The sequence below is a fragment of the Sardina pilchardus genome, chromosome 5 (assembly GCF_963854185.1).
Source record: "Sardina pilchardus chromosome 5, fSarPil1.1, whole genome shotgun sequence".
NCBI classification, from domain to species: domain Eukaryota; kingdom Metazoa; phylum Chordata; class Actinopteri; order Clupeiformes; family Clupeidae; genus Sardina; species Sardina pilchardus.
In genome coordinates, this window is record NC_084998.1 from 27897287 (window position 1) to 27923224 (window position 25938).

A 25938-nucleotide genomic window follows, 5' to 3' on the forward strand; every position below is an offset into this window, starting at 1 on the left:
CGGCGACCTGGTCGCTTCTGATGTGAGTGTTAAAATCTAAATTCTTTTCACATTTACCTATCATTGTGGCAAGTACCATCTGGAACCTGAGACCCCACTGTTCTAACATGGTTGGCAACATTTAAAAACAATGCCATTAAAAAAAAAAACAGGTCCCCAAAAAGACGAACCATAACATTTATTTATTGTTTTTGAGCTTTTGACCTTCAAATTTGACCTTAAATTCTAAATATGATTTTGGCAACCACTGGATCCTAGAACCTCAGACCCTACTGATAACTACTAGCATGGTTGCCAACTTTTTTAAAAAGAATGGCATGAAAAAAGAGGTCCCCAAAAAGACAAACCATAAAATGCATTGTTTTTTACCTTTTGACCTTCAAATTTGACCTTAAATTATGAATATGATTTTGGCAACCACTGGATTCTGGAACCTCAGAGCCCTCTAATAACTTCTAGCATGGTTTCCAACATTTAAAAAATGAATGGCATGAAAAAAGAGGTCCCAAAAGACACACCGTAACATGTATTTATTGCTTTTGAGGTTCTGACCTTCAAATCTGACCTTAAATTATGAACATGATTTTGGCCACCACTGAATTCTGGAACCTCAGACCCTACTGACAATTTCTAGCATGGTTGCCAACTTTTTAAAAAGAATGCTATATGAAAATAGAGCCCCCAAAAAAGACGAACCATAAAATGTATTGTTTTTGAGCTTTTGACCTTCAAATTTGACCTTAAATTCTAAATATGATTTTGGCAACCACTGGATCCTGGAACCTCAGACCCTAATGTTAACTTCTAGCATGGTTGGCAACATTTAAAAAAAAAAGAATGGCATGAAAAAAAGAGGTCCCCAAAAAGACAAACAATAACATGTATTTATTGTTTTTGAGGTTCTGACCTTCAAATTTGACCTTAAATTATGAATATGATTTTGGCAACCACTGGATTCTGGAACCTCAGACCCTACTGTTAACTTCTAGCATGGTTGCCAACATTAAAAAAAAAAAAATGCCATGAAAAAAAGAGGTCCCCAAAGACAATCCATAACATTTATTATAGTTTTTGAGCTTTTGACCTTCAAATTTGACCTTAAATTCTAAATATGACTTTGGCAACCACTGGATTCTGGAACCTCAGACCCTACTGATAACTTCTAGCATGGTTGCCAACTTTTTAAAAAGAATGCTATGAAAATAGAGCCCCCCAAATAGACAAACCATAAAATGCATTGTTTTTGAGCTTTTGACCTTCAAATTTGACCTTAAATTATGAATATGATTTTGGCAACCACTGGATTCTGGAAACTCAGAGCCCTCTAATAACTTCTAGCATGGTTGCCAACTTTTAACAAAAAATGCCATCAAAAGTGTTTTCTAAGCACATTTCCTGGTGTTGGCCTGCCGACTAAATACTGTTAAAATGAGATCTTTTACATCTCTCCCTCAAATTCTCATCAAAATAAAGCTTGTTTTAAGATTAAGTGACAAGAAAAATTTGACTTAATTTAAGATTACATTTAAGATTTAAGATATCATCTTAAAACAGCAGTTTATGCTTATAACAACTTATGTCTAGACTTGTCACAAGCTGAAGTACTGTGGCACAACAGGTTACAGCATTAGTACCTTGTACTCGTCCAACTACCCATGGGGACCCGGTTCGAATCTCACCTGCGGTCATATCCGAATCTCTCCCCAACTCTTTCACTCACCTACCCGCTTCCTGTCTATCTTCATTGTCCTATCTGAATAAAGGCAAAAAGGCCAGAAAATATTCTTCCAAAAAAAAAGGAATGTAATCTGAGGCTGTTTAAATTTAAGTAACCTCATTTTACAACCAGCATTTTATGCTTATATTAAGTATATTTTACTTATTTTGGGGATGTAAAAATTATATTTATAAGTAATCTTAAAAACAGCAATTTCAGCTTATGTTAAGTTTCCAAATACCTCTGTAGACATGCTTATTGCTAGATTTTTTTTTTATTTATCTCAATTCACAAAATCTTGTCAAGTGAAATTATCTTGCTGCATGGACAGAAAATTTCACTTGTTTTGAGTACCTTTTACCTCAGATTTAGTGTTTTTATCTTGTTTTTAGACACCCTTTTTTGCAGTGTTTAACAATTAAGTTTCACAAAATGTCACAATTTATAATAGAAAACAGTTATCAATTACATTTCCAATGTAATTTTCCCTGAACTGAATGTATGTGAGATTCAACACATTCTTCCTGTTATGTGACATGTGAATTTGTTTTGAATTTCCATGAATTGAATTCCACTTCCTGTCATTCCAATTCCAATTCAAATTCAACTTCCTGTGGGGTGGGGCCAATTCAATTCAAATTCCAACTCATGAATTGAATGGAGGCAAATTCTAAAATTCGGAATTGTGCACAAGCCTGATGCACACACACACACACACACACACACACACACACACACACACACACACACACACACACACATATGCCCCTCTATTGGAATGTTTGGAATTCCACAACAATTTACATGCAGTGTGTGTGTGTGTGTGTGTGTGTGTGTGTGTGTGTGTGTGTGTGTGTTGTTATCTTGCCTGTATGACCTTAACCCTTATGTTATCCTAAAAAAAGAAACAACATTCGGTATCCTTGGGGTCAATTTAATGATAATAACTACATGTTCTCATACTATTACAATAATAATATTCACAATGTGTCAAATATTCAATTACCTCAGGTTTCATAAAAATGGGGTCAAATTGACCCCAAGAAGTAACATTTTTTTGTACAGGACATTGGAAACATATTATTGTGCAAATTTCATGATTACTCTGTTGTACCCTTCAAATGAGGAAAAGTCATGAAACATGAAGCAAAACAAAAAAAAGTGAACCATATACAGTATTTTATGATGTTAAACATTGCTTGGGGTCAATTTGACGCCAAGGATAACATGAGGGTTGAGCTGTCTGCTCTGCTGGGCTGGCAGATCTGACTAGGTCACGCTGTTCGGTGGAGTGCTTTGTGTCGGATCACAGAGTTACACGGCACATAATTAACTGTAAGGGAACGACAGGCATGTTTATATCATCCATGGCACCATAAATCACCAGTGATGAATGTGAAGACCACACTAGAGCTGGCTGCACACAGTAATGTCCTGTGTAGAAGCCACATTGTGTAGAAGCCGCAGGACGGTGTAGTCTGCAAGTTAAGATAAACAAAACCATATTAATACCGTATTATTATACGGTTCTTCACAATGCAAATAGAACGCTCGTAGAGACGCAGGTACTCTCTTTGTGTAAGTTGTGTAAGTGCATTCATATAATAAAGCTTTATGAACTAAATGCGGTCAAGGTGTATGTTTGTGTTCAACCTATCAGTATCAGTTTTAGAATGTTTTGTTATCAGTGTAGAGGACTGGGAGGGTGATGTCAAACCTGTTCTAGAATGTTTTGTTATCGGTGTGCAGGATGGAGAGGGTGATGCCAGGGCCCACAGGAGATAAAGATGTGGGATTAAATTATCTGCTTGTGAGTGCGGACCATGGCTCAGTGGAGAGACAGCAAGCTCATCTTAAGCTGTGTGTGTGTGTCTGTGTGTGTGTGTGTGTGTGTGTGAGAGTGAGAGTGAGAGTGCAGGAGAGAGAGAAAAAGCAAGAGAGAGACAAAGAGAGAAAGAGAGGGTGTTCCTGTGTTTGTTTTGTGTGTGTGTGTGTGTGTGTGTGGTGTATGACTACATGATGATGAATGCCTGACTGATTTATGACTGTGTATTTGTGTGGTTGTGTCACAGTGGTGTGCGTGCAGTTCTGACGCCTGCAGCATGTTTGTGTTTCCACAATAACGTGTGTGTGTGTGTGTGTGTGTGTGTGTGTGTGTGTGTGTGTGTGTGTGTGTGTGTGTGTGTGTGTGTGTGTGTGTGTGTGTGTGTGTGCACATGTAGTGTGTGTAGGGTCCTGCTCTGGGGACTGAGCTGTTGTGTGGGCTGCCTGCCTGTGCATCTGGGTAATTGCCCTGGAAATCTAGCCGTTCTGTTCTCCCCAAAGACAACTCTCCAAAACAAATGTGCCTCCATGAAGCTGCCATCACTACCGCACCAGGGTGGTGTATTGCTAAAGGAAGAGTATCTGGATGTTGATCCTAAAGCTAGATGTATAGCTGACAAACAGAAGCAAAAAAATGCATTTTCCTTAAACTTTTGAATAAAAAAAAAAATGAAACAAAGCAACGATCACAAACTTTTGGCTTCACTTGTCATATTTGAGCACATGTCTTGGCTGAATGTAGGCTAAGCAGATAACTCCTTATGCACCCCTCTAGATTCAGCTCTGTAGCGCTGTAAACCAGATCACCCCTCTAGATCCGGCTCTGTAGCACTGTAAAACAGATTACTCCTCTAGATCCAGCTCTAGCACTGTAAAACACATCACTCCTCTAGATCCAGCTCTGTAGCACTGTAAAATAGATCACTCCTCTAGATCCGGCTCTGTAGCACTGTAAAACAGATCACTCCTCTAGATCCAGCTCTGTAGCACTGTAAAATAGATCACTCCTCTAGATCCAGCACTGTAGCACTGTAAAACAGATCACTCCTCTAGATCCAGCTCTGTAGCACTGTAAAACAGATCACTCCTCTAGATCCAGCTCTAGCACTGTAAAACACATCACTCCTCTAGATCCAGCTCTGTAGCACTGTAAAACAGATCACTTCTCTAGATCCAGCTCTAGCACTGTAAAACACATCACTCCTCTAGATCCAAATCTGTAGCACTGTAAAACAGATCACTCTTGGGGGTGCTGTGGCGCAACAGGCTACTGCGCTCATACCACGCACAGGTCCAAGTGCACACTGGGACCCAGGTTCAAGTCCGACCTGCGGTCATGTCCCGGTCCCACCTCACCTTTCTCTCCCACTTCACTGTCCTATACGAATGAAAGCAAAAAGCCCCCAAAATATGCTTAAACAATAAAACAAAAACAAATCAATTCACCCCTATAGCTCTGTAAAACAGAACGAGCCCCAGCTCTGTAGCGCTGTAGAACACTTCACCTCTCTTGAGCTTCAGCTCTGTAGCGCTCCACGTGCTGGAGATTCCTGTGATGACATCACTGGGCACTCACTTCAGCAGACAGCTCTGGAGCACCTGCTGCTCAAACACTCTTCTGGTTCAGAGAGAAAACACCGTCATTTCCCTCCTCTGCTTATTGGAGTCTGTTGCCGTGACGGTCAGGAACACACCGCTGTGGCATCTGCCTGGCTGTCACCCCTTAAATCTGATGACGAAGATGAGATGATGAAGACGATATGACTCGTAGGATGTGTCTCTAATCAGATCTCTCCTGTGGGTTTAATTGTGACGAGGTTGAGATGATATTTTGGTGAAGTGTGCTGGTCATATCCTAACTGTGTGTGTGTGTGTGTGTGTGTGTGTGTGTGTGTATGTGTGTATGATGTTCCTCTGAATCATTCTGATCTTGCCAAAGATGAGAGCGAGGACAGTGAGGAGTGGAACCATCTTCTCATTCATGCTTGCCACATTTAGATGATCGCCTCCATCTCCAACTGTTGGTAATGTTCACATTATATGATTACATTCACTATAACAAATTATGGTACATTACATTATAGGGTAAATATTTAAAATATGGCATTGCTTTACTGCATTGTATTTTAGTGTGAGTTCCGGGTATATTTTTTACAATAGACAGCTGTTTTGCAGGGCATAGTTATCTTATCCTATTCCCTAATGTGTATTAAAGGGATAATCCGGAGTGAAATGCACTTTAGATCAATTTTTCGGACTATTGGGAGTTCATACCTTGAGTTGACACCAAAATCATGTCATTCGGATGTATTTTGAGAATGTTCGAGTTCACCGTTTTTAGCCAAAACTCGTTAGCCAAAACTCGTTAGCCTGGAAGTGACCGGGGCAAGTCCTTTCGCCGCTACAAAACGCTATTTTTATACCTCTTCTATTGTTCCAACCAACACTACACTTACGTGGTAGTGAGTAGAGGGTTAAATTCATTCTGGACTCTCTATCCGACCACATAAAGACGTGGGGATACTTCGGTTTTGCTTTAGGGACCCTCTACTCACTACCACGTAAGTGTAGTTGGAACAGTAGAAGAGGTATAAAAATAGCGTTTTGTAGCGGCGAAAGGACTTGCCCCGGTCACTTCCAGGCTAAAAACGGTGAACTCGAACTTTCTCAAAATACATCCGAATGACATGATTTTGGTGTCAACTCAACGTATGTACTCCCAATAGTCCGAAAAATTGATCGAAAGTGCATTTCACTCCGGATTATCCCTTTAATGCACTCTCATGTCAAGGAACGACTTATATGTTCCCCATACAGTGTGAGAAATATACGGCCTTACTGAGGACTCATATATTAGAACTATGGTGCCATATAGCTCTAAAATATAGCTTACATCCTAATTAGCATCCTATATTTAGCATTTAGCACATACTGTATTCTGTGTGTCTGATTTCTTTTAATCTGCCACTGTGACCTCATGACCGAAGACGTACAGTCGAGGTCATCATGTGGATGCAGCAGAATCTGCTTCTCAAAGCATTTTTTAATAGCATCCCTCTGCTAGACTCCCTTGTTCACCAGTTAATCTGCCTGTAGAGTTAATTAGGCCACTTTCAAAAACAGCTTTGATGTCCATTGGCATTGCGCAAGTGTATTCGCAACCCTGCGAAAGTCAGACTGACCCTTCCCTAAAAAGCACTACTGAAAGCGCTCTTGAGAGTTGCGCCGACCCCTCCCCCCCGCGTCCCTGCACACACCGCAGCTCTGGACTGAGTTTGTGTCCTCTGCGTTGACCTTCTCCGTGCAGTCGCGGCGGCGGAGGAGAAGGAGGAGGAGGCGTGGGCAGGGAGGGGAGTCGTTGGCGGCGTAGAGGAGGACCTCGCTCCCCGCACACCTCCCACGGCTGCCGTGCCAGGCGCCACGCTGATGTCTCCTCCCGGCCGCGCCGTTACATCATCACGGGCCGACAGCTCATCATCGGCAGAAAGGTCACGCAGATCATTGCCCTTTAGTTGGCGTGCGACTATTAAAAACTGAAGGGTCAGAGAGTGACTGGTCCGCTGGTTGGCATGTGGGCAGTAAACTGATGAGGCCGACAGACTGGTCTGTTGGTTGGCATGCACGTGTTAAACTGATGGGGCAGACAGACCTGTTGGTTGGCATGCACGTTAAACTGATGGGGCAGACAGACTGGTCTGTTGGTTGGCATGTGGGCATTAAAGGAACACTTCACCGTTTTTTCATATTAAACTATGTTATTCCCTTAACTAAGACGAGTTGATACATACCTCTCACGTTTCAATGCGTGCACTCACTGGCTCTGGCGGGCGGCACAACTTTTTTAGCACTTAGCTAGTCCAATGCATTCATTAGGATCCAAACAGATGAAGTTAGAAGCGACCAAACACCTCCATATTTTCCCTATTAAAATACAGTTACACGAGTAGTCACACGACCAAGTATGGTGAGACAAAATAAAACGTGGTGCATTTGTAAGCAGGTAAGACGGATAACTATATTGTGTGGCGCATTAATATCCTCACTCTTGCACTTTCAATTTCACTTTGGAGTGAGGATATTACTGCGCAGAGTCTAAATGCTCCCAATGTTATTCCGCCACACAATATAGCTCTCCCTTATACCTGCTTAGAAATGCACCACGTTTTATTTTGTCTCACCATACTTGGTCGTGTGACTACTCGTGTAACTGTCTTTTAATAGGGAAAACATGGAGGTGGCTTCTAACTTCATCTCTGGATCCTAATGAATGCATTGGGCTAGCTAAGTGCTATCAAAGTTGTGCCGGGCGCCAGAGCCAGTGAATGCACGCATTGAAACGTGAGAGGTATGTATCAACTCGTCTTAATTAAGGGGATAACATAGTTTAATATGAAAAAACGGAGAAGTGTTCCTTTAAACTGATGAGTCAGACAGACTGGTCCGTTGGTTGGCATGCACGTGTTACTGTAAACTGATGGGGCAGACGCAGAGGCTGGTACTTTTTTTCAGCTGCAGCTTGATATCAGCTTCTCATCTTATACCATCACAACCACTCACTCCATAAAGCTGCAGCCTGCAGGGTGAGCCTTTTACAATCTAATAGCGTTTAATATATATTTAGCATAATGAACAATGAGCACCACCTCCACCATCACCACAACTATCTCATGCTTCGGGGGGTTCCGGGGGAAAACTCATCTCCGCAGTTACGGGCGAGCACCTGCAGGCTCTGAGCCTTTGACAGGTCAGCTTGGTAACCGGGCTATTCTGAGGCAGAACCTCATTCTGAGTCATACAATAAATTGGTTTCCCTGAGGGATCTGCAGTCATTTTAATATCTCATAGAAATATTTAGCCAGTCATTTTAGCCAGTAATTTCAATAGAAATTCAAAGAAAAATAATGAACATTATAAAGAACAATATTACTTAAATTTGTTTATTTGTCATATTATATTTGATGTATATTTACACATAGAAATGATTTACATGTATTTTACACTAGGACGCCTGTAAGGTCATGTGAAGTGCCGTGCCTCATGTGCCAACAACTGAAACTCCTCTCTCCTCTAGTGAACTGAGAGTTCCCCCTGCAGGTCAAAGAGTACACACACACGCACGCAGTGCACACACACACACACACACACACACACACACACACACACACACACACACACACACACACACACACACACACACACACACACACACACACACACACACACACACACACACACACACACACACACTTCTAAAAGCATTACATTACTCTGTTAGATTGCTCCGAGTGTAAACAAATAGTTTTGCATTTACATCAAATCCACATCCAATATTTTGTGTTCAGTCTCAGTCTGTGTTTCTGCGTGTAATTCTGTCACAATGGGTGTGCTTCTTGGCATGATGGTGTGTGTGTGTGTGTGTGTGTGTGTGTTTGTTCACAGTGCTCCTCTCAGACAGTTCTCCATGGCTCTGAGCTCCTGTAGTGTGTGTGTGTGTGTGTGTGTGTGTGTGTGTTCACAGTGCTCCTCTAACACAGTTCTCCATGGCTCTGAGCTCCTGTAGTTCCTCACTGTGGGCACGGCGGTGGAGAACGAGAACCCTCTGAGCCTCGGCGATCACAGAGAGAGACTGGCCAGCCTGCCCTCTGAGGACACACACACACACACACACACACACACACACACACACACACACACACACACACACACACACACACACACACACACACACACACACACACACACACACACACACACACACACACACTCTCATCACTGTCCCACCTCACAGCTCTCGGTGCATTGCCATCTCTATTGTGTCAAAAGTGTTTATGGTTATTGTTATGGGATTTGGCAGACGACTTAGTCCAAAGCGACATACAAATAAAAACAATACAATAATCAATTAAACAGTGAACAATGTCAAAAAGCAAAAAGTTGGTCAGACTACATTAGGGAGAATAGCAATAATAAACAAAGTTAATTCAAGCAATACCCCGCCCCCCCCCCCCCCCGACCCGGCCCTTCCCCTGTGTTGGCCACTGATCCAGTCATGTCTGTCCCCTCCCCCAGCCCTGTTGATTGACATGCCCAGCCCCTCCCCTGCGCTGGGTACTGACCCGTTGAAGTGCAGCTGTGCCAGTTTGAAGAGCTGCTGTCCCACCTCCACACTGTCCGCTCCAAACTGCCCGCGGACCCACAACACACTGCGGCTCAGGTGGGACGCCGCCTCACACCAGCTACCTGCAGGAGGACATTAGTGTTAGAGTGAGAGAGAGAGTGTGTGTGTGAGTATGAGAGAGACAGAAAGTGTGTGCATGTGTGTGTGTGTGTGAGCGAGACAGAACAAATGTGCATGTGAGTGTGTGTTTGTGTGTGAGAGAGTATGAGAGAGACAGAAAGAGTGTGTGTATGTGTGTGTGTGGTGCGTGTGTGTGTGGTGTGTGTGTGTGTGTGTGTGTGTGTGTGTGTGCGCAAGTACTGTAACTCACCCATGCTTGCGTAGGCTCTGGCAGTGGTATCAGAGAGTTTACCCTGCAGTTTGTGTGTCTCCAGCAGGTGGCGCTTTGCTCTACTCAGAGCTTCCTGGAGAAGCCTGAGGGCCTCGTCTGACAGACAGAGAGAGATCATGGTAGCATGTTGACAATATCTTTTTAAAATTATAATATTTCTATTTATTTTACTTTTCTAATTATTTAAGTTTCCTTTCAAATCTAGGCTTCATAGATAGTAAATAGTTCCTATAAGTTCATTTGTTTCCATTCCACCCCAAACAGATATTGTATCTGCTTGTTTTGTAATATGTCAGCTTTGGCAATTACTGCTTATTTGAGTCATGCCAATAAAGCTCCATTGAATTTAATTGAAATTGAGAGAGAGAAAGTGAGTGTGAGAGAGAGAGAGACAGACAGGAGAGGGATAGGGATAGAGAGAGAGAGACAGACAGACAGACAGGAGAGGGATAGAGAGAGACACCAGGGCAATAGATAGAGGAGAGAGAGCGAGATGAAGGCAGTAAGTGTGTCCTCACCAGGCCTGTCCAGGTCCAGCAGCTCCAGAGCCTGATCCAGCCGTGCTGTGATGACCTGCAGGGTCTGCTCCGCCTCCCTGCTGGACAGCTGCCCTGAACAGCCCTTACGCACACACACATAACCGCCAGCTCCCGTCTGCAGGAGGAACAGGAATAACAACAACAAAATATTAACACTAATAGTTTATAATACTTTAGTGTTTAGAACACTAAACTATTAAACTATACTATATGAACCGGCTCACATCATTTACTGTTTGCTAAAAATATTTTGTATTTTGTATCTCCAATGAACCTTCTACACACACCCACAGAGACACACACACACACACACACACACCTACCTGCAGAGCTTTGGCACATATGGGACACTTGTAATGCGTGGTGGTGAGAGAGCCCTCTGGTGGTGACTTCAGGTCCTGCAGGCAGGCCTCACACTGACAGGTGAAGCGGTACTGCTCCAGGAGGAGGCGCTGTCGCTCCTGCACCTTCATCCGGCTGCAGTGGGGACCTGAGAGGCACCAGACAGGAGAGGAGAATTTCAAAGAGGGCTGGGGTGGTGTAGCCTGACTCTCGCCAGACCCTTGTAGTTCCGCCATGCTCCACCAGAGGCGTTTCGCTGAGCTCCACACAAGGGTCTGGACGCGAGGGCAATCCAAACCCCTGCCAGTGATCAAAAAATGAGCAACCAATCAGGAGCGCCGAAGCGAGTGTTTGATTCAAATAACAATGGCGGCACGCAGCGAGGAGTCTTGTGCTGACATTGATTCTGCTATTTCAACCGTTTTGTCGAATCTATCGAGTATTCATTCTTTAAAAAGATTAACAGGGAATAGTTTTGAAGACATTTATTGGTGGCAAGGATGTTTTTACTCTTCTTCCGACCGGGTTTGGCAAGAGCTTGAAGAAGCCTAGCACGTCATTCAAGATAACAGGCAAGTGGTTTATCAAATCACATGCGAGGATGTTTTACAAGGACCCGCCTTCATAAATACATCTCCTATCTAGAAGTCCCAGATCCTTGTGTGAAGCAGACAGCGAACTACAGGATCTGGCGAAAGTCAGGTTAGGGGTGGTGATCTCAGAGGTTTAAGTACCAGTGAGACAATACCTGAGTCTCGAAGGGTTAACTAACAGTGAGTGAATGTCCACAAGATGACAATACAGGTTGTTAAAAGGAGGAACAGCGTTCTGTGTTGACTGCTACCATTCCTGTGTGGTGCTATGAAACATCCATGTATCTATGAATGATCCTCCTAACAGAAACACTACTGGCCCTACCCTCTACAGCCCATGATGGTTAATTGCCCTACCCTCTACAGCCCATGATGGTTAATTGCCCTACCCTCTACAGCCCATGATGGTTAATTGCCCTACCCTCTACAGCCCATGATGGTTAATTGCCCTACCCTCTACAGCCCATGATGGTTAACTGCCCTAACCTCTACTGCCCCGATGGTTAATTGCCCTACCGGCTATTACACCTGATAATTAACTGCCCTACCCTCTACAGCCCTTGATGGTTAATTGCCCTACCCTTTACTGCCCCTGATGGTTAATTGCCCTACCCTCTACTGCCCCTGGTGGTTAATTGTCCTACCGTAGCAGTGCAGCAGCTCGTCTCCAGCAGTCAGGTCCCTGGCGGCGCGGACTGTGACGGAGACCCCTGTGGCAGACGTGGTGAGGGACGAGGTCCCATCTGGGGCGCCCCCACCACCGTACCCCGGGTCAAAGGTCACGCTGGTGTTGGGTCGGCAGGCGTGGTTCATGAGGCTGAGAGTCGGGTATATTGCCGTAGCGACGCGGATCTCTTGGCTGGCCTGTACCGCCGCTCCACACTTATCTGTGAGGTGAGAGAAGAGAGAGATCAGAGAAGAGAGTGGAGGGAGGAGAGGAATGAAGAGAGAGAGAGATCAGAGGGGAGAGAGGAATAAAGAAAGAGAGAGATCAAAGAAGAGATGTCTAAGAGCGCTAAGCTTTTTTATTTCAAACACTTTCCTGGCAGTACCTGTATGTTTGAGTGTATGTGTGTGTGTGATTATTTACCGTGACACTCAGTGGTGATGGCCATCAGCAGGGTGTGTGTATTCTCACCTGATACTCTCTCAGTAATGATGGCCTGGGCGTTCGCCCTCAGCTGTAAGAGATGTCTCAGAGCTGTAGCTCCCAGCATGCTCAATTCTGGACTCCATTCTCCAGCCGCAGAATCCTCAAATACTGATTGGCCATCAGAGCTGTCACTCCCGTAGTCCCCGCCTCGCCAAGAGTATGGAGGAGGCCCTGCCTGCTGCAGTAATTGATACAGTGTTGCTATGGTAACGGCGTAAAGGAATCGCAGGCTTGGGGCGTGTCCCTCCACATGTGGTAACAGACTGTAGACATGCTGATAAGCATCACCATGGCAACCCGCACAGAGGTCAGACATCTGCATGGAGCCACTGGTGGGCAGCACTGGCTTGGTTTGTCCAGCAGAGGGCACAGTGGTGTCGTGAGTGTGTGTGTTCTCTTTCTCATCATCGCTCTCCTTCTCCTTCACCTCCTCAGGCACTTCCTGCTTTGACTGGCTTCTAGCCTTGACCTCTGACCCTTGTGCCCTCTTGACCTGCCGCAGGCCGCCCTTCAGTGCCACCCGCAGTGCCAGCTGCGCCAGGACGCCTACGGCTCTCAGCTCCGCCCCCAGGGGGCACTCCCAGCGATGGTGCTCCTGCCAGGCCTGCTGTTGGCACCGCTGCCCACAGTAGCGTGTGTAACTACAGCTTGGGCAGGGCACTGGGCACAGCGTCGGGCACAGGCAACGGTGGCAGCAGCGGTCCTCCGTGCCAAATGAACCTTCTGGCCTGTCTGTCCCCTTCTTGGTCCTCCCCTCCGGCCCACCCATGAGCCCCTCTCCTGGGATCAGCACACAACTGAAGGCCTGGTCCTCCAGCAGCACCTCTCCAGCGCACTTCCCCTTCGTGGCCACCAGATGGCGCCCTTTCTCCGGGCTGACATGCAGACTCACTCCTGCTGCGATGCTGGTTGGTGCCACCGTGCCCGTCTGCTGCTGCCCAGGCTGTGGCTGTGCCTGTATGAGGGCCTGGCACTGCTCTCTCCTGGTGAGGAGCTTCGGCTGCAGCTGAGAGGGGTAGCCGTGTGCCAGCGCTCGCTCGATGTCCTCCAGACTCTCCTGCAGACAAGTATGGAGAGCCAAAACAAATCAAAAGCCTGGCCAACATAGACACCACCCATTCAGCTGCACTTTGCGCTACTTAGTCAACCTGCGCTAACCTAACACCATCGCGCGCTGTCCAACAACTGCGCTATCGAGTTGGCCGACACCACCTATTCAATCTGCGCTAACATAACCAGAGACCATCGCGCTGTCCAACAACTGAGCTATCGAGTTGGACAACGCAGACACCGTAGTCAAATTGTTTACTGTCGCGTGCTGCCTAAAATATCAATAACAAAATTGAGAGCACACAGGGAGAGACTCCGCTCAGACACCACACACTTGAAACCACACACATCGTCCTGCACAACCACCACAAAATACATAAAGGCCCGACCACACTGTATACGGCATGCGCTGTTCTCACCGCTAGGTTGCTCTTGGTTAAGGTGTTCTGATTTACATTGCGCCGCAGTCAAAGTTCAACATGGTTCAACTTTGACCATGGCACGCGCAAGAGCGGCTAAGCGGTAGACCTGTTTTTGTGTGTGCAAGTCATTGAAAGTATATTTGAAGCTACTCTCCATTTGTCCTGCTCCTGCAAGGTGGAATGTGCGCAAAGCTACTCTTCTTCAAGTTTGTGATGGACCCATGACACAGAAAATATATTTCTCTAAGAGGATAATCTGTGATCATGTACTTAAATTACAACACTACGAAGCAAACCAATGGGCCTGAGTGTTTCATCAGGAGTCATAATACTGCAGGTGGTGTAACAAAGCCGTAAGCATTGGATGGTGTAATGACTAAGTGGCAGAATGTAAAAGCAAATCTAAGAAGGCCAAAACAACACCATTCAACCATACACCTCAACAGCACTCTCTACATTCCTGAGACAAGGAATTGGTGGCAGTGAAAGGTGTTAATGTGTTATGAGATATATTGCTACACTGTGGAGCTATATAAATACAGCTGAAGAGAATCTGAAAGTGCTACAGTGTTCTGAAAGTGTTATAACCACATGTCGTTTTAGGATGTTATGTTATGGTGTTATGGTGGTATGGCCACATGCTGTATACTGTCTTATGGGTTTATGGTGTTATAACCACACAAGTTGTCTTAAGGATATGAGGATATGGTGTTAAGACCACATACTGTATGTTGTCTTAAAGAGGTGGTGTTACGGTGGGTTTTCTTAGGATATGGTGATATGGTGTGCTGGTGTTATGGTGTGCTGACCGCACAGGTTTCTCCATCTCTCTACCTCATCAACTGCTTCCTGCCTCGACTGGGGAGTCCGGACCAATGACATCATACAGGTCACTGTGTACCCACCTGGTAGCAGGCGAGGTGAAACAGGGCAGCCGATCGGTTGGCATAGCACAGTGCCAGCTGCTCAGAGTCCTCCGGGGCGTGGCACAAACCCTGCAGTTCACCAGGGTACACAGGAGGAAGATGGCAGACATGTTTTGGAGGTAAAACATTTATATGTATTTCCAGTAAACTGATAATGCTTTAGACAGCAGGCCTACACATAATGGGTCTTTGGGTATGAAACTGTAGCTGTAACAAAGTTAAAGACTTGCATCCCCCCACTAGTATTCATATATTAACACACAAAAAAGGCTTGAAAAGTGACTGATATCCATACATTCATCCATAGGCTTACATTTAGAGGAGTCTTATAGGTTCAGAGGATGCGTGCCGGTGTTGGGAAGGAGCAACCATAGGCCTACCTGTGAGTAGTGTAGCGAAGCTGCCATGTAGTCTTTAGCTTTGAAACTGCTGTTGCCTCTCTCTCTACACCGCCCAGCACTCTGAGCGCACTTTTGCACGGGGTAGGTGATGCTGATACTGGACAGGACCTGGACATCCTCGACCCTGGATAAGTTACAAGATAACAGTTTTCAGGTACAAGAAGATAAAGGAGATCTAAATATAAAGATTCAATTAAATAAGTCTGCTGGCGAATAAATTCGAGTTAAACACTTTCAAAATACGAATAGGCCTATAAACAAGAGAACAAACAGCATCCTCATCGCCAAAATAACGTTAGCTGTCACACACTAGCCTACTAGTAGATGCCATTTCTGTATAACTAGCCTACGATAAGTGAAAAGTTTGTTTGGTCTTTCTCAGCATCGGAGGAAACTATGAGCACTGTCACTGAGGCTGAAACTGTAACAACCTACGTTGTCTGTGACTGTCCAAAAACAAATATTTCGTCTATGTCGGACAGGACGGATAACTTTTTTTGTTGCTCAGGATCCAACTGACTCCAAATCTGTTCCGCGTGCCTGATCCAGTCTGGGCAGGGTAAATCCATTACTTTATGTTTCTAAATACGCCACCTCGCTAACGTGCTTTTGCACAAATAAGCAGAGCCAGCAGTAGAACAACACACGCATTTGATTTGTGCGCGGGACACATGTCATCGTCGCAGAACAGTGACGTCTCAAATGTGGCGTAGGCTACGTCGACGTGATGTAGGTACATTTAACCCTATGAGCCCTTGGCTGTTTTAAGGGCATTTTCACTACCTCTAGTTAGAAGCATTTATCCTGGTCATTGTAAGTGCCATTTACACACCCAGATCTGCCACAATATCATGTATAAATACATGCATTGATTTAGATGTTTAAATAATGAAAATGTAAAAAGCATGACGTATATGAGTCATTCTACAGATTCGGTGCCATTTAAGTAGTGCTAGTGTCCCAAGATGTACTACTGTTAGGCTAACCTTTCAGAACATTTATCAAACTACTGACTACAAATGACAACATGTCAAAGTTTCACATATTTTTAGGGTTTTTATAAAGAAATGTTTTTATAGCTATAAAGTATAACAATGTTTAAATGAATAAGGCCATGTGGCACACTGGTACTGTAGCTGCTAGCATCCCGAATTAGCAACAGATTAGCACAAAATCTTCAACCCTATCACATTCAACCCCATCACATTTTTCAATGTTACAGGGTTGAATGGCTGTTACAGGGTTGAATAGCTATTAAATCTTAGTCATATTTAATATATATTGCGTAATACCAATCATATGTTCTTGTTGATGTAAATGTTTGTTGTTTACGGCTTTATAGTAGGCCTATCAACTAAAAGTACGAGGAATTTTCAAATGTTAAAGTTTAAAAAATTGACAATGATCTTGTTTTTCTCCGGTGCCCACTGACATATTTAGGAGTAGTATTTACAAGTTCATGTTAATTTTACTACATAGTGATTAAAACTATACAGTTATAAGTCTTGGAGAGTAAGCAGGTCATTCTTGATATCGCATGAGCCCACAAGGTTAGGAAAAGATATGTATCATGTGGAATTAGCTTTCAGGTGTGTCTATGTGCTTGAGAGAGTGTGAGTGATTGTAGATTTGAGAGAGAGAGAGAGAGAGAGAGAGACCCCAATAGTGCATAGAAATATGATCATTTCGGGTAACTTTCTACACTCTTTCTTCAACAACTACTTAGTATTTATGTATTTCTACTGCTTATAAACTGACAGTGTCTATATGTTTGTTTTAGACAATCTGTGGAGGGGAAGAAAAAATCAAGACAAATTGAGAAAGCAGGTAGCTGAATTACAGAAATCTCTTAATGAAGAGAAGCGGGCCAAAGAAAAGTACAAAAAAGGCGGCAACGTTTAGAAAAGAAGACCAAATCTACAGCTGTACCAAGTGATGTCAGAAGATCTGTACTGCATCACACAGCACTCATTGCTCAAATAAAGGAACATTATAAAAAGGCAAAAAATGAGAGAGAGAGGCAAATGATATCTAGATAGTGGCAGGTAACATTGTTAAGAAATAATCTGTTTTTTTTGTTGTTTTTTTTTAAAGATTTCTTCACACGTGATGATATCAGTAGAATGACCACTGGCAAAAGGCAAACTAAAACAAAGAACAAACAGAAGATGCAGAAGAGGTTCCTCCTTGACACGTTAAAAAATCTGCACAGGACATTTCTTGCAGAGAACACAAAATAGCTGTCATACTCCATGTTCTGCCGCCTCCGTCCTTTCTGGGTGGTTCACCCTTCCCTTGCTGATCGGGACACTTGTATATGCAAGCTTCACGAAAACCTGACATTTGTCGCAGAGAAGCTGAAACAAATAAAGCTTATTGAATCGTCAGTGCTTGAAGATTTAGTCAAAAGTTTGTGTTGTAGTTCCTTGAATAAGCAGTGTATGTACGGTGAATGTGAACTGTGCAAGAACCAAACAGTTCCCATGTGAAGTTTGTATGCTGCAGATGAAAACGTTGTCTTTCTCCAGTGGATGGTCAAAGAAAAGCCAAGAAAAAATGAGGAAGGTCAAACAGTAAAAGTCACTCTGAAGGATGAGGTTAACAAGACGCAGGAACAACTAGTGGAGTTTCATTCACTCCTCTTCAGGTTTCGGAGACATCTCTTCAACATCAAACAGCAGTATGCTTACTGTCGTGAGCTCAAGAAAAACATGTCTGCAGAGGAGTGTCTTATCCATATTGATTTTTCAGAATATTTCACCTGCAGATATGGGGCAGAGATACAGTCTGTTCACTTTGGCTCATCTCACGAACAGGCCGTCCTCCACACAGGTGTCCTCTAGGCTACGTTGGACAGAACCAGCAACCAACTTGCTTCACCACCATATCTCCATCAAGGCACAAGGCTCCTCCTGCTATCTGGGCACACCTCAAGCCTGTGCTTGATGACCTGCAACATACCCACCCCAACATATCAACAGTACACTTCTTCAGTGATGACTAAGGCAGTCATTCAGTGAGTTAAGCCTGATCTGAGGGTCTACATGTAGGTGGAAGATAAATATGTGTATCATCTGCATAGAAGTGAAAAGACACAGCATGTTTCTGGAATATGTGACCATAGGGAGAGTATCAATAAGCAAAATAGAATTGATCCCAACACAGAACTCTGTGATACACCATATAAGAAAATGAAGACCCATAGTTGTTCAAAGAGACACAGAACCTTCTGTTAAGACAAGTAGGATGTAAACCATTAGTGCATCAGATAATCCCACCCAATGCCAGTCTAACTGTATGCAATGATCAATTGTGTGAAAGACCGCACTAAGGTCCAGAAGTATCAGGAATCAGCCAAAACCTGTGCACTGGTGAAAAGGTCTACCAGGAAATCACTGCCATTCCTCCCCTCTTCAGAGCAGCAGATGGCTGTCTCGGAATGCCGGTTGTGTTGTGAGGGCCAGTCCACTTGCTGGTGCTTCTGTTCGGACATTTTAGCTAGCCTTAGAGGTATACTACTGTATGCAATTGTAATCGATTTCAAACTTCAGAGGTCTATTCTGTGGGTGGGTACACACTAAAATAAAAATGGTCATACACAGGCCTGTCTCCTGCTGCATTTTTTAGTTATTATACAGTACCTCCACCAAGGAGGTCATGTTTTTCACCGGGGTTTGTCTGTTAGCATGATAACTTAAAAAGTTATGGATGGATTTCGATGAAATTTTCGAAATGACCCAAGGAAGAAACAATTCCATTTTGGGAATGAGCCGTCTGGATCCAGGAAGCTTGCTGCGCTTGGCGGAGGTTTGTGCTTTCTAGTTCATGTCTTAACAAACTGCACTATTGAAACCTTGCTGAGTGTTTTCTCATTCTTGTGCAGCTCTCATGTGTCAATCTGAGAATGGCATTGGGGATACTTTCTAACTGCTGACATGTTCTTGGTTTGTATACATCCACTCACAGTGGACACGTAGACCTCAGAACCACACACAGATGCAGCATAAACGGTTTCTCTATGTCTTCCTTTCTCTCTGTTTCCTCCTCACTCTCTAACTCTCTGTCCTCATCTCTTTCACGCCTGTTCTGCCTGTGAGACACGTAGAGCTCAAACCCACACACAGATGCAGCACATAAACCGCACGTATACATTCTCTCTTTCAGTCTTCTTCTTTCTCTCGCGCTCTGTTTTTTCTTTCTATCAATCTGAAGAAGTGTAAGTAAATGTATTCTTCAGATACAAGTCGTCAGTGATGCAGCTGAGATGGGGTATTGCAGCTGCTAAGTTGCATGTCATGGATTTTGCATCTGTAAAGAGTGCATAAAGTGTCCACTGTCCAGTTTGTATCGTATTAGACTGTATACTTATGTTCCAAATAGTTTAGTTTGTGATGATGCTATCATAAATTGAATTCCAATTGCAAAGTTTTTGCAGTTTGCAATTAGACTTGCTAAGGAAATGTTTATACTCAATAAGGATTATGCACTAGGGAAAATGTATAATGTTTGAAACATGTAGGCCTATAATTATACGTTTCAAAATGCATGTAGCTGTTATATGTTCTGTAAACAGAAGATATGTCATTAATTGACATCATAAGTTTAAATGTACTGTACTGCAGATTATGGGGAAATCAGCCATAAAACATGAAATATAGTCCAAATGAAGGTGCACTGTACCCCTAGAGGTAGCTCTGTATGCAATTGTAATCGATTCCAAACTTCAGAGGTCTATTGTGTGGGTACACACGAAAAATAAAAACATGTCTTCATACAAAGTCCTGGCTCCTGGCTTGCATGTTTTGCATTTAGCTTTTTTTGTTTTAATAAAATGCACTACTGAAACATTACTGAATATTTTCTAAATCGCTCTATTGTGTCAACCTGATAATGCAAATGCATTAGGGATACTTTCTAACTGCTGACATGCTCTTGGTTTGTCACAATAATCCACTCACAGAGGACAATTAGACCTCAAAACCACACACATAAACCTGCACGTAAACATTCTTTCTTATAGTCTCTCTAATCTCTTTCGCGCCTGTTTTGCCTTTGTCAACTACATTTTCAACGACTGCCTCTACAATACTCCACTCACGAGGACACGTAGAGCTCAAAACCATAAACAGATGCAGCACTATAAACCTGCATGTATATTCTCTCTTTCAGTCTTCTTTCTCTTTCTCTCTTTCTCCTCCTCTCTCTTACTCTCTGTCCTCTTGTCTATTGCACCTGTTCTGCCTTTGTCAACTAGCCCCCTCCATATCGTAACACCCCCCATCTACCCACCACCACCACCCCCATCCCCCGCATCACAAACACACACACACACACACACACACACACACATAAACACACCCGCAAGTACACACAAAACCAGAGCAGAGCGTCATATACCACCTCTGAATACCCACAACATCCGAAACCGAAACACAGATACCATATAGCCACAGAACAATAATTTCACACAAATTTACATCACAGACCACTTGGAGGTGCAAACAATATCGGATTTTTGGTTGATTTGACCATCAGTGAATTTCGAAACACTTTGCTTGGAATATACAATAGAAATACATCATAGGAGTGATTAACATAAAAAAATTGACTCCATTTTTTGAATATTTGATACCTCCAATGTTTAGTGTTCTAAAGATGTCAACGAACCCCTTATAGCCTATAGCTACATAATTGCCAAGGAGCCAGAAGTGAACACACATGAATAGCTAAAAACTGTGCTTTAATTATAAAACTAAACACGACAAAATACTTTTATAACATTTGAGCCAGCTCCTGCTGTGATCTCATAAAGCTTTTGTTTGTAGCCTACCTCCAACAACATGCCATAGCCTACCTGGTTAGGCTTCTTCCCCAAAACGCCCCCAAATGCCCATATGTTGGTGTGAAAGAATTCAGCAATCAAGAAAAGCATCAACCAAAACAGCAAATACCTGGTGGCACCTACACAAAATTACCACACAATTGCTTATCAAAAAGTCCTCTTGGAATCCAATCAGATTTTGGAACCAAAATCCTATAGGATTCCAATAGCAACAATCCTATAGGATTTATGAATGCTATAGGATTGCACCCAAAAACAATCTAATGGCCACCCCACACTACAAGAGAATCGCAACGATTTTAGTCCCGATCGGCCCCCTCCGACAATCGGGGGTGGCGTTACCATGGTAGCTTGGACGGGGCCGACAATCGGACCCGATCTGCCTGTCTCGCCGAGTATTCTGAGATAGAATTCTACACGTTCCAAAAGTGCCCGATCGTAAAATCGGGGTTATCAAACATGTTTGATATTTCAGTCGGGACATTGGACGACGTCACTGCAAGAGCCGTTCTATTTCATTGATCTCTACTCTGAACGTCAGACAAAGTGGTCTTCTGTGCGGAGCAGCTGACGCATGGGACAGTTTTGCACCTCTGTAAATGCCTTTTCTCTTTCTTTAATAATTCAAAATAAAACGCGTCTTTGTTGTTTGTTTGATTGCGGAATTCGCCCATGAGAACTTCCGAGCACCAACTTTAATTAGTGTGAGGTCTATCAAGCCGGGGTCAGAATATAAAAGGGGTTATGAAAATACACAATGTATAATTCCGCTCCCTTGAAGACAAGTCAGATTATACAACTACAAATGGTCAGACAACGTACAACCCACAGCGGTAAACTCCCACCTGCACGTAAACCAATTGCAGTGTGTGCATAAGTTACCCAACCCGTACACACCTCCCTACGTAATTCCTGGGTTTTCACTGCTTTCAGAAGGTTATGAGCGAAAATCTCGTTTAATAATCTGCTCAAACGATGGAAATAAATTAGGCAGGCCTACCACTGAGCATTAGCACATCTACATCTAGCAAACATCTTGGCTCAGTGTTTCCGCCCATTTACTGTGATCAGATTTTGATGTTTTGCCTGAACGTTAGATCAATGGGCAATGTCGGCTAAGGGATGTGAAGCATGAATTGCAGTTCAGTAATGCAAAGAGCAAACCTGTTGCAAAGAATCTGAGCGTTATAGCCAGTCGTTCTTTGGCACTGACAGACAGCCTCATATCTGTGTGATTGCATTTGGAAATTTAGCAGAAGCACGTTTTTGCGCCTGTATGCTACAATTTGTATGACGTGACGTTTGTTTGGCATGTAACTTTACTTAAGGCGCTAACTTTACTAACATGTCAACAGCATGTAGGCCTGTAATGCTCATCTAGTATAGGCTTTATAACTGTTGTTTCACTCTGAAAGTGGCTACTGAAGTGGGATGTAGTGCAACTGCTTCTCCATAATAATTTCCCTTGTTTAATATGTGGATAACTTTCAATGGACTAAACAAATAAAAGGTATGTTTTTGTTTATCATAAGCTAGCTGGTTTATTGCATGGCAAAGCATACAGAAGTTACTTGCAGCAGTGAAGCTCAGATTGTTGTTAACGTGTTTCAGTTACCTTTTATGCCTTTGCAAAAGCTAGCACGCATGAAAACCAGATTTCAGGGAGCTAGCATCAGTGGTCATATTAACACAGCGGGACACACAGTGAGGAAGGATCGAGTAAAATCCCCATCCCCTGAACGTTTCGAACCAAACTTGCACTGATGCAGTAGGCTATTGATGATCACTGATCAAATTGCTATTTTCTGAGCACAACCATTCCCAGCGTCATTTTTCGGTAGGTCGACAACCAGAGAATGTCTGATAAGGGCAACGATAGGTAGGCCTAACGTACCTAGCCTATCTTTTACTGTGTGAATTAGCCTACATGGGGCGGGCGCTGCGTCTCTCCAACTAATCTGCCGTTGTACAGAAATGACACTCACGGACGGGAAAAAGCCACCATCCGATATTTACCTACTACAGATTTGAGTAGCCTAAATATATTGATGTAATTGTATGATAGGCCTACATATTGTACACACTAATTACACTGTGAAATACATGTTGCACGATAATGCGTTTATTGACTTTTAATTACCCAAAGTTGTAGCTCTGTCTCTCAATATTCAACTGCTCTGATTTTCTAATCAATTGTCAATCACTTTCGGGAACTATTTGAAGCTTACATGAACCACCTTAAACTCTGTATCTATATGGCCCTGGTAAAATCGTTTTGCTAGTTGTGAAGGCACAGTAGACATAACTCGAAAATTAGGTTCATTTTGCTCAGATGCAGCGACAACACGTAGCTCGCAGAGTGCGACAATCGGGCACGATTGTCCTGTAGTGTGTGGTGTTCCCTTGTGCGTTCGAATCGTATGCGATCATGTTGACGATCGGAGAGAGGAAATATCGGTGAAGATTCTCTTCATGTGTGTGGTGTTGTCCCGATCCGAAAATCTTATCCGATTTAAAAATCGTGTAGTGTGTGGCCAGCTTAAGTCTGGTTGGAATGATATGATTGTCAAGATTCCAATCCTAGGTTCCTATTTATTCCAAATTCTGACTTTTTGATAAGGGTATAACATTGCTACGCAGCCGTCAGACTTTCCACAAACGCGTCACAGAAAGTGCACCCCACAGCCTACTACTTCCATAGATAGCAAAATAAATGGACAAACAGACTCCATTGTTTTCGGTGGGAGGGCACTGACTCAAATTAAACTGTTTTTCAGTTTGTCTCCCATCATACTGTGCAGACTCTGACTTAACTTTGCGACATTAGCCATCAAACTGAATCTTGAAACTAATATGATTGATTGACAGTAAAAATCTAAAATTGACAGTAAAAAAAGAAATGCAATAAGTTGCAGGTATATTCTATTTACTAATGACATTATATGTTGCATGTAACATCTGAATGAATCTAAACACAACACAAAAAATAAATTACACATACAAATAAGGTCACCGACTACTAGCTATAGGGCAAGAGAGTGGTACAACTGCCAAAACCCCACATTACCTTTAAGGCGAAAAAAAAAAAAGAAATTCGAGAGCTATTATTAACATTTAATCTTGGATCACGATGCTGAGAGATGGGCCCAAGCAATGGCGGAAAAGAGTCCATGCATTGGTGAGCTCCCTGCAGAGATGGGGGACTCGAGTCTAGTGACTTGACTCGAGTCAGACTTAAGTCGCCAGATTGAGGACTTGTGACTTGCTTGATCAACAGTGAGAAAAGACTTGACTTGACTTGGACTTGCTACTCATGACTTGAGGCTTGACTTAGACTTGCATGCAATGACTCGACAAGTCATTGCTGTCTTGGTTAATTGGTGAATAATAATAATAAAAACTATTTTCGATTGGATATTTCCTGTTGCATGTGGGCGAACCTGGCAACCTCTCTACTAGGTGCTACCGTGCTAGGTGACGCGCCCGCCATCTACAGTAGAGCGGTCGGGGTTAAGAAGATGGAAGCTGTTACCAGTTTCCAAAATCATAACATTTGGATTTAAAGACGATTCAACTCAACAAAAGAAACGAAAAGAAACGCAAAGTGTGCAGCGCAAAAATATCCGACACATCCAGCACCACGTCAAATTGTATCCGCCATTTCCGACTACACAAAGAAAAGTAAGAAATGTCTCTAGCTAATTTCACATTATTTTTTTAATCTAACGTTAGCAGCTAACATCCCATCTCCATCAGTCAAACGTGACAAGAGCTTGCTGTTTGCATCACATTACGTTTTATCATGTTGACTTAGTTCCACATTGATCCCGCCTATCAAATAACAGACAATTAGACTGAAATACGGTATCTGAAAATCACTGCGCAAACCTCCTCCAAGCGAACAGATCACCTCCTCTGGCCTCCATCCATAACTTTTTTAGTTATCTTGCGAACAAACAAACAAACATATACAGACAACCCAACAAACTCCGATAAAACCATAACCTCATTGGTGGAGATAAAAACTTCGAAACGGTCTTTGTCCCGACGCACATAATTGTCAACATTCTCGATAATGTCGAGGGGAAGCTGAGACAAATCATGCATGACTGCAAGTAGGCTACTTCTTTGCGTTTGGATGAGAGTAGGCTACAGATGTGATGGATGTTACATCACATCTGTACTCTCACCATGGGCGTTAGAAAATGTCTATACATTCTTAAAAATGGAGTGGGAGCATACAGTAAATGCATTGAATATGAGGCTATGTTGCACTAACTGGTTTTCAGTTTTGTGCTATCATTGAATGGTGATTTATGTGAGCCCTTTGCACTGAAATTAATACTTTTCACTCATATGGCTGTAAAATACTTGTATTTGTCGTTAGGGAATGTATAGGCCTATCAAAAATGCACTTGAGCATGAAAAAAATGAAATGTATATACTGTATGTTATAGGCTACATTTAATTCTTATTCAGAATTATTTTGTAGCTTCTCTCATGTCAGATGTGCAAAAGTGCGCAGCCACATTTGGCCCTCTGATGGTGATGATAAAAATTGTGGCCCTCTTAGTCATGAAAGTTGCCCATCCCTGGTCTACCACATCAATGTAGCTGTTA

General features: G+C 43.2%; 1 protein-coding gene across 1 annotated transcript; it reads right to left on the reverse strand.

Moving 5' to 3' along the window:
• Positions 1 to 8492: 8492 nt before the first annotated feature.
• smyd4 (SET and MYND domain containing 4) lies at positions 8493 to 16111 on the reverse strand. Its single transcript, XM_062535725.1, has 10 exons — positions 15912 to 16111; positions 15456 to 15600; positions 15055 to 15144; positions 12663 to 13734; positions 12169 to 12411; positions 10913 to 11079; positions 10569 to 10704; positions 10030 to 10146; positions 9658 to 9781; positions 8493 to 9183 (listed from the first exon to the last, which is right to left on the reverse strand). The coding sequence occupies exons 1-10, from the start codon at positions 16043 to 16045 to the stop codon at positions 9054 to 9056; spliced, it is 2358 nt and encodes a 785-aa protein (XP_062391709.1). The 5' UTR covers positions 16046 to 16111; the 3' UTR covers positions 8493 to 9053.
• Between the last annotated feature and the right edge of the window lie 9827 nt (positions 16112 to 25938).

What these genes read in the sequence shown, in the direction of transcription:
- smyd4 (XM_062535725.1), bottom strand. Translation starts at nt 16,045, where the DNA reads ATGGATTTACCCTGCCCAGACTGGATCAGGCACGCGGAACAGATTTGG. An exon ending in CAGAGCCTACGCAAGCATGG is followed by an intron (nt 9,782 to 10,029) that starts GTGAGTTACAGT and finishes GTCCTCCTGCAG; the next exon opens with GTAGCTGGTGTGAGGCGGCG. An exon ending in GCACAGCTGCACTTCAACGG is followed by an intron (nt 9,184 to 9,657) that starts GTCAGTACCCAG and finishes GTGTGTCCTCAG; the next exon opens with AGGGCAGGCTGGCCAGTCTC.